General features: G+C 54.2%; 1 protein-coding gene across 1 annotated transcript in view; it reads right to left on the reverse strand.

The window, feature by feature from the left end:
• The window catches only part of USP35 (ubiquitin specific peptidase 35), a 66,953-nt gene that overhangs the window by 55,348 nt on the left and 2,947 nt on the right, over positions 1-8,658 (reverse strand). Inside the window, exons 2-5 of the mRNA XM_010853254.1 lie at positions 4,165-4,847; positions 3,073-3,205; positions 1,397-1,526; positions 880-981 (exon numbers count right to left, since the gene is read on the reverse strand). Of these exons, the coding sequence (XP_010851556.1) occupies positions 880-981; positions 1,397-1,526; positions 3,073-3,205; positions 4,165-4,837 (1,038 nt within the window). The 5' untranslated portion in view covers positions 4,838-4,847. The remainder of the gene's footprint in view (positions 1-879; positions 982-1,396; positions 1,527-3,072; positions 3,206-4,164; positions 4,848-8,658) is intronic.

The raw sequence follows: 8,658 nt of genomic DNA on the forward strand, positions 1-8,658 counted from the left end.
ATATATATATGAAGTCCCTTGCACGTAACAGGCTACGACAAATGTGACCTCATCTAACCCTGTTCCACCAGCCTAAGGGTTTACCCCCAACCCACGCTCTGAGAGCTAAGTGTCTGGCCCAAGGTCACCACATCTGATCAATGGCAGAGCTGAGACCCAACCCCATGCAACCCCAATCCCTGGTTCGGTGCTCTTCCCACTGCACAAGTCAGGAAGCATTTTTCAGCACTGATCAAGGGCCACAAGAATCCTGGGCCCCTTCTGCAGGGCTGCAGGCTGCTCTTCCCAAGGGAGGGCCCAGAAGGCAGCAGAAAGGGCCCGGAGCTGAGGCCAGGCCTCCTGGGTGCTGATGGACAGCAGGGTTTAGACTGGACTCCTGATGGACTCCTGACCTACACTGGGTCAGACCAACTCAGTGAAACCAACTCAGCTGGAATCTTCCCTGTACCACTCACCAGCAGTGTGCCTGCAACATGCCATCTAATCTCCCTAATGTGCAGTTTCTTCAGTTGAAAAATGGAGAAAATGACAAAAACCTGTCTTGGGGCTACTCTGGGAGTAAAATGAATGAACATGTGTAATGTCTTTAGCACTGTGCCTGCCACACAGCTGGCACCCAAGAAACACTGCTGCCGTTCATTTTAGGCCGGTACTCAGGGCCCAGGGGGAGCATCACATGCATTCTCTGACCTCAGTTTTCTATCTGTAAAATTGGATCTCAAGTCTCTTCCAGTGCTAACATCCAGGACTGGGAGGTCTTAGCCTTCAAGCTCCAACCCCTTAAGCCCCAACAGAGACAACACGTCTGGCCTCTAGCCAGACCACTGGGGGATGCAGGGCCACCCACCCATCCTCAGGGCAACATGCAGGTGTCCTTACCAGGTGGAAGGCCTCATGAGAGTGCTGGAAGGTCAGAAGCATGTACTTGAGGACGGACAAGGCGGCGCCCCGGACAATGGGATACAGAAGCTTGGAGAAAACCTGGAAAAAAAAACCTGGTCAGGAGTCCCACAGACCTGGGCCACCCAGGGCCAAGTGTAGCCACAGGCCTGAAAGGGGGCCAGAGACACCGGAGTCAAAGCAGCAGACCCATGAGGGAGCCAGAACACAGAGGTGCTCACAGACTTGGGTGGATGGACAGCTGGTGAAATGGACAGCAAGACGGTCAGATATCTGATGGATGGATGCACCAAAAGTGACAGATGCACACACTTGAATGAAGAGTCAGAGGAATGAATGGGGGAAACCTGAGGCCCAAAGGAAAGCAGTGAATTGTCCCAGGTCACAGTGAGCTTGGGTGGGAGCCTCAGTGCTCTGCCTCCCAGACCTGCACTGCCCCTGGCAAGAGACTAGCGGGAAAGGCCAGAGGCCAGGGCTAGGACAGGGGCCCACCAACCTTCTCAATTTTGGCGAGTGAAACCTCGATCAAGATGCTGAACTTCTTAACAGCGGCCAGACCCTTCAGCAGTGCAATGATCCACTTGTCAATATTCTTCCCCAGGGGCCAGGACACCCAGTCGATCATCCTGGTGAGGGGAGTGACAGCGACACAAGGACCAGGGAGCCCCAAATGCCTGGGAGCGGGCAGCCCAGGGACCAGCCATACTGACCTGAGATCCCCTCACACTGACTCACACCTACACAGGGCAGCCCTCGGATCTGGGGGATGAACAGGACACCCTGGGGACTATAAACAAGCCAAGCACAGGCACCCGGCAGAGACTGGGGCTCCCAGACCGGCAGGAGGGAAGCCAGGCCCTCTCAACGCCCCAAACCTCCCCCCACACACACTGCGCTGCAGTAGCAGAGCAGGGCTTTCAGCTACCTCTGCCTGGACTGTGGGGCCCAACGGCAGGAGAAGTACTGCCCCGAGGCCAGAAGCTCTGGCTCCAGCAAACCTTCGTTCGTGACCTGGAGCAAGTCACTTACTCTCTTTAGCCTCAGTTTCTTCCTCTGTCAAATAGAGACGACACCTACCTCACAGGGTTGTTGTATGGATTAAGAGATAACAATGGCTAACCGATAACATTTATTCATTCCACAACAGGCACTGCTCTGCCTTACATGTATTAACCCCTGTGACCCCCCCACAAGATAACACCTGCATGCACGGACCATGAAGCTGCCACACAGTAGGTACTTGGGAAAAAAAGCACTAATATCATTATTTTTATACTTGGTAGCTCCTGCTACAAAGAAGTAGTAAATATGGTAGTAACAGCTACCACAGCACTATTCTAGGCACCATGTAACATCTCATCTTACCTAATTCAACCCTCACAACAACCCTGTAAGATGGGCCCAATTATACTACAAATTACACATGAGGATGCTGAGGCAGAGAGGGGTTGAGTAACTTGCCCAGAATCACACAAGCAAGAAGTGGGAGAGCCAAGACTTGAACTCAGGCAGTTTACTTCTAGAGCCCACTCTCTCACCCACTAAAGACAAGGAATCCGGGAAGGCCCAATGGAGGAGACAGTGGATCTGCACACAGGAATGGAAAGAATGGTAGGGGAGGGGGGATGCCAGGCGGATGGAGTCTGCAGAGCCAAAGGCCTGCAGGCAGGAGGGTAGGTGTCATATTCTGAGGTCACTGGCCAGGCAGGTGTGGCTAGATCACAGGTGTGATGATGTTCACATGAGGTGGGGGATGTACAAGAGCTCTGTGAGCTGAAAAGTACCCAAACTCTGTTTACCATACTTGCCAAACTCAGAAAGCACTTCATAAAGTACTTTTTATCTCCTATCATTGACCCCATGGGAGCCTGACAACTTTTTATACTACCTCTGCTATTACAGATGGGACAACTGAAGCTCAGAGAGTCCGCTGACTCGTCTAGGGTCACAGAGTTGGTAGACAGCCTGAGAGCATCACTAGAGCAAAGCTCTCTGTGTGTCTCCCACATCCAGCCCTGGGCCAGGCACAGGAAGGGCTCAAAGGATGGATGGACTGAACAAGCATGAGGGCCTGGGCCCTCTGACACTAAATCTAACCCAGCAATCCCACCCAGTGGAAGGGGCTTCTGGGACACAGAGAGAGACCTGACCACCACTTGTCTCTCAGCCCACCTGCTGATGGCGGTCAGCATCTGGGAGTCCGTCACACTGTCATCATTGCTGAGGTTCCGGACGACACCATCCATGAGCTCCAACGGGAGGTGTTGGACCACACTGGCGAGGGCGCTAGACGGTGGCTCCTCCTCTGGAACAGGGGCCGGGGCTGAGCTTAGAGGACAAATGGGCCCCATCCCTCCCCTAGCACCCCATGTCCTTCATGCTGCCAAGGAACTAGGGGCCCTCTGCAAAGAGCACACTGGGGCCACCTCCTCGCCTCCTACAGCATCCCAGCCTCTATCTCACCTTAGCTCATTCACTCAACAGACCTTCACTGGCACTGCTCTGGCCCTGAGCTGAGCAAAGAAAAAAGTACTAACCCCTAACTACGCCTGTATAGGCAAGGCCCTTAGATAGTAACAGTGGAGCTGGAAAGAACAGGAAAGAGGGCAATGTAACTTGAGGGGAGGAAGGACATTCCAGGTGAACCGAATAGACATTAAAAAAAAAAAAAATTAGTCATCAAAATTTGTTGTCCAATTGTATGAAAGACCTAGGTCCTTACACACCCAGCCCTGGTTCCTCCAAGCCAGGTGCATTCCCTTCCTTTCCCATGAACAACCCTATAATCAGGGAAGGCACAAATTTTATTTTAGCCATTTAAACTACAGTCCAATTTCCACAGTTGTCAACAGGGCCAAGATTTACAATTCACAGTTGACAGGTACAGGCTCCATCATGTCTCTGGATCTACCCCTCTGCCTGCCCTGAGCACCCTATTGCTGCCTGGCGCTGCCCAGCTCTCAAGGCCAGCCTCAAAAATCATCACTTGGAAACTCACCTGACCCACAGAGCATGATGACCATCCCCGCTTCCTGTTGACTCACTCATCCCCCTCCCCCAACTCCTCCTGGCCCTCTAGAGGAGTGGACCACAGGATCTGAGCCCCCACCTCCACCCGCAGGAGCTCAGGAGGGGCCTGCTAAGTAAAAGCACATCCCCCCACACACCCCTGTGCACTAGCGTGCATACACCACACCACCAAGCGGGCGCGCCACGCAGAAGACTGCACACACGGGCCCCACTGCGGCCCCAGGGCACACGCACCTGTGCAGGAGATAACGGCGAACAGCTCCTTGAGGCAGGGCAGGATGGCGGCGGGCTGCGCGCGCCACAGCTGCGCCAGGAGCCCGCTCACCTGCTGGGCCTGCTCCAGGAACTCCACGGCGCCCTCCTCGCCCTCGGCCGGGCAGCGAAAGCGGCCGAGGCAGCGCACAAGCTGCTGGCAGAAGAGCAGGCGGTGAGGGCCGTCGGGGACGCAGCGTGGGTGCCGTGCCAGCAGCCGCGCCACCTGCGCGCAGACTGCGGGGCCCGGGCGCTCGCACACCGTGCGCAGCACCTCGCGCCGCAGCAGCGCAAACACCTCGTCGGCCCCGGGCCCCTCGGGCAGCAGTTGCAGACAGAGCTGCACGCAGGCCAGCGCGCGGGCGCTCGGCGGCCCGGCGCCTCCCTGGAGGAGGCGCAGCACGCGGCGCGCGCTGAAAAACTCGGCGAAGACCTCCGGGTGGTGGCGGCCGGCCACGTGCAGCAGCTGGCAGCCCACGCGGCGGGGCAGCTCGTCGGCGCCGCTCACGTAGAGGCGCGTACCCAGCGCCAGCAGCGCCAGGCACTGCTCGCGCTCCAGCGGCTGCCGCGCCGCCTCCAGCACGCGCCGCACGAGCCCTTGCTTCACGCTCGCTGGGTATGATGATGTCACCACGGCCTCCAGGATCTTGTCCATGGTGACCAGGCTGTGGGGGACAGGGAGCAGGGTCACAATCTGCCCGACAGGACCGAGCTCCACGCCCCCCCCCTCCCCCCGCCACGTGGTCTCCTGCGTGCTGAGACTTCGGGGCGAGCAGCTCAACCTTTCTGGACCCCAGCTCCCCATCCGTGTAATGGGGCAACGATGCGTTCGTCCCTGGGAGGTATCCTAATGAGGTAAAAGCACAATGCCTGGCACATAAATAAGCCCCAGTGGATTGTAATTATTGCTGATGCATCTCACAAAGGCAACATCTGAGTCTTCCCGTTTGCTCCGCCCCTTTGCCTCTCCCCTACCCATTCCCAACTCCACCCCGGGGCCTCCCTGACCACCTAGTCCATTCTTGGCAAGGCAGGTAAGAGCTGGATCTAGAAGCTGCTGTCCAGAGCCCTGACCAAGTCATGTCCTGCGGGAAGATGAGCTGTGCGCACACACAAATCACTCCTCCAGGAAGGGAGGGCTGACAGGGCTTCCAGAGATCCCTGCACACTTTATTCTGCCCCCAGTCAGCTTCTTGCTCTTTCTCAAATGACCTACCCTTTTCCTCTTTGTGTTCACCGTGCCTTTCGCCTTCACCGTGCCTTTCACCTGAAACATCCTATCTCCCAAGACCTCCACCATGAACACATATTCATACAACCAGGCAAAGTCCTGTTTTTCCTCTAAAGGCCACTTAAAACACCCAGACCTTAATTAGAATTCCCTGGACCTCCAGGCTTGAATTCACCCCTCAACTGGATTTCTCCATTGGTCACCTCCATTGGCCACTTCGTCCACTGTAGCTGGGATCACACAGTGCCGGGTTGTATGGATTCGAATCTCCTCCACCAAGGCAGAGCACCTTGTCTCTGTGCTCAGCCCTGCACAGTGGGGGCCTGTCACCTCCCGAGCCTCAGCCTACATCAGCCCCTCACTTTGGGCTCACTGTATCCTCCCTGCCACTGGGCGCTTGCACTTGCTTGTCCCCTCCCTGGTTGGCTAACACTACAAACCTCAGCTCCAACTTCTTCCTCACAGAGGGCCTGCCTGACGTCCTTGTATGGGTCAAACACCCCTGTTAACAGTTTCACAGCATCCTATCCTCCTATAGAGTACTAATCATGATTTCTTGGTTGGGGTCATCCTCCTGCACTATATATAGGTTCCTGAGGGCAGGAACCAAGTCAGGTTTTGTTCACCACAGTATCCCCAGTACCTAGCACAGTGCCTGGCACACAGTAGGGATCTGCTGAATGAGCAGATGCAGTGTGTGTTGAGAGTTATTCCTTATTCCTCTGAGCCAAATCTCTGCCCTTCTCCATTTGAGCTGTCTTCTGGAAGACTTCATCCTAAACTGACCCACTTTGATTCCTGACTCTCATGCTGGTTCCCACAGGTTCAGGTCCTAAAAGGCAGGATCATTTCTTTGCTTCTTTTGTTTAATCCCATACTGGGCAGGACCCAGTATAAGGGTCAGTATATGGTAATTGTTTAATTAAACTTATTGGATCAGTAAAAACTACTCTCTTAAGACCTGGAGTAGGTGTGAAGACACGCCAGAAATTTCATAGATGATGGGCCAGAAACTTTTATTCAAAACCACAGATACTGTGGGACCCCCAACTATGTGCCAGGTCCTATGGAGACACTCCCTTCTCTGTCCTAGCTCTCCACTGAGACCAAACCTCCATTACTACAAGTGTTACAATGTAATGGACTCATTTCTCTCTCTCTCTCTCACCAGACTGTGAGCTCCTCCAGGTAGGGACCAGTCACTGCAGAGTAGGTGCCCCTGAGGAGTTTACTGCGGTTAGAGGGTGTAGCTAGGGCACAGATAGCGGTTCCTGAATGCTGGCCTCGCTGCTTCAGAATCACCTGAGCATTTAGTACAAGTTCATATCCCCCAAGTCTGGAATGGTGTTAGACTCTATTCTTTGAGAGTCATCCGGGATCCATTCTGCTTACCATCCAGAATGATAGAGGCTCTCTGAGCCTCTATTTCCACCCTGTAGGGCTGTTGTGAAGACAAATATAAAGGCCTTAGCATGGTGCTGGGCACAAGAAAGTGCTCAAAAAGTGTCAATGCTTTTTGCTTTAGAAGCAAAGTCCTCGCCCTTAGGAGATTCCAGTCCGGTGGTGGAGACAGATGCATTGGTGGAGTGTCAATGTAAGTAAGGCGTGCTCTCAAAAGGCCTTTAAAAGTGCTTTAAAAATGAATCTGCATTCAGCCCTGGTCCTCTCCTTCCTGAGCAGTCCCTTGCAGACCATCCCTCAAACCCCTACCCTCCAGACTAGTGGACTTAATACTTTCAACCCAAAATGCCGAGAAACCCTGGTGTTCAGGCAACCAAGGAGAAATTCTAATCAATGAGATATTAACATCATGTGTGGAGGAAAAAGACCTGGGGCAGGCATAAATAGAGTTCTGGCGCTAAGGAAGGCTCTGGAAGTAGAAAGAAAATCAAATTAGGAACGAGGAGTCCTGCATTCAAGTGTGACCTGGAATAAATCCCATTTAGTCCTGCAACTCATTGTGTGACCTTGACCACATAATAGCATGAGCCTCTTTTCTGTAAAATGGGGATAAAAAGCGAGGGATCAGAGGCTGGCAATTTCCTACTGTTCTACTTGATACCTGCCTCATAATACATGATACATGCCTGGCAGCTGGGAGCTTGGTCAGTGGAGCCATTCTACGAGGGTGTGATCTCCAAGGCCAGCTGTGCAGCCTCTGTGCAGTCCGTGGCCTGACCACTCTGGCAAGCTCTGCCTATCCGCCCCCACTCCCACACAGGCACTCTGAGGTCAGCTGTCACCATGGTCACCAACGAACCCACTCAGGAATATCTTGGATGCATTCATGCAACGGGGTTTTTAGAGGCATGGACCTCACCTGACCCATCCCAGGCCACAGAAGGGAGGTAGAATAATGCCTGCTCTCCCCACGGCACGGGTGGGGAAGCTGAGAACCAACAAGGGACAAAGACGCGCCTTGGCAGGGTGGGATTAGAACCTGCACTCGGCCGCCCTTGGGGAGGAGGAAGCAGACTGCCAGTGCTCCTCGGTGTGGGGGGGGGGCCACGGGGAGGGTGGGGAACTACCTTCCTTCTAGGCTCTGGAGGAGGACACACCCTGTCAACGCTGGCTCTGACCCTAGAGGCACCTGCCCCATGCCAAATGCAGCAGCAAACAGCAACTGTGCCCTCCCCCAGAAAAGCCTGAGTCAGAGTAGAAGACTCGGGTTCTCTGCCTTAGAATCACCAGGTGACCCTGGGTGAGTCCCTCCTGAGACTCCTCAGCTTTCTCATCTGGAAATGGGGACCATTCTGAGCCTACCGCTGATGAGGCTGAGAGGGCAGGGAGTTCCCTGGTTGGCTAGTGGTTAGGATTCGGCGCTTTCACTGCCATGGCCTCGGTTCAGCCCCTGGTCAGGGAAATGAGATCCCTCAAGTCACAAGGCACATCAAGGGCTAGGTACAGTGTTAGCCACTCAGTCGTGTCCAACTCTTTGTGACCTCATGGACTGTAGCCTGCCAGGCTTCTCCATCCATGGAATTCTCCAGGCAAGAGTGGGTTGCCATTTCCTTCTCCAAGGGATCTTCCCAACCCAGGGATCAAGCCTGGGTCTCCTGCATTGCAGGCAGACTCTTTTACCATCTGAGCCACTAGGGAAGCCCCAAGGGCTGGATAATAGATAAGAAAAAATAAGAGTCTATTCTTGGGACATCTGCACTGAGAAGCAAAACTGATACTGTCTGGAGACAAAGGAGACACATACTCCTGATCCAGCTGATTCTGGAAGGAATTTCATCCATTAA

Source organism: Bison bison, unplaced genomic scaffold (genome assembly GCF_000754665.1).
Source record: "Bison bison bison isolate TAMUID 2011002044 unplaced genomic scaffold, Bison_UMD1.0 scf7180017864324, whole genome shotgun sequence".
Classification (NCBI taxonomy): Eukaryota; Metazoa; Chordata; class Mammalia; order Artiodactyla; family Bovidae; genus Bison; species Bison bison.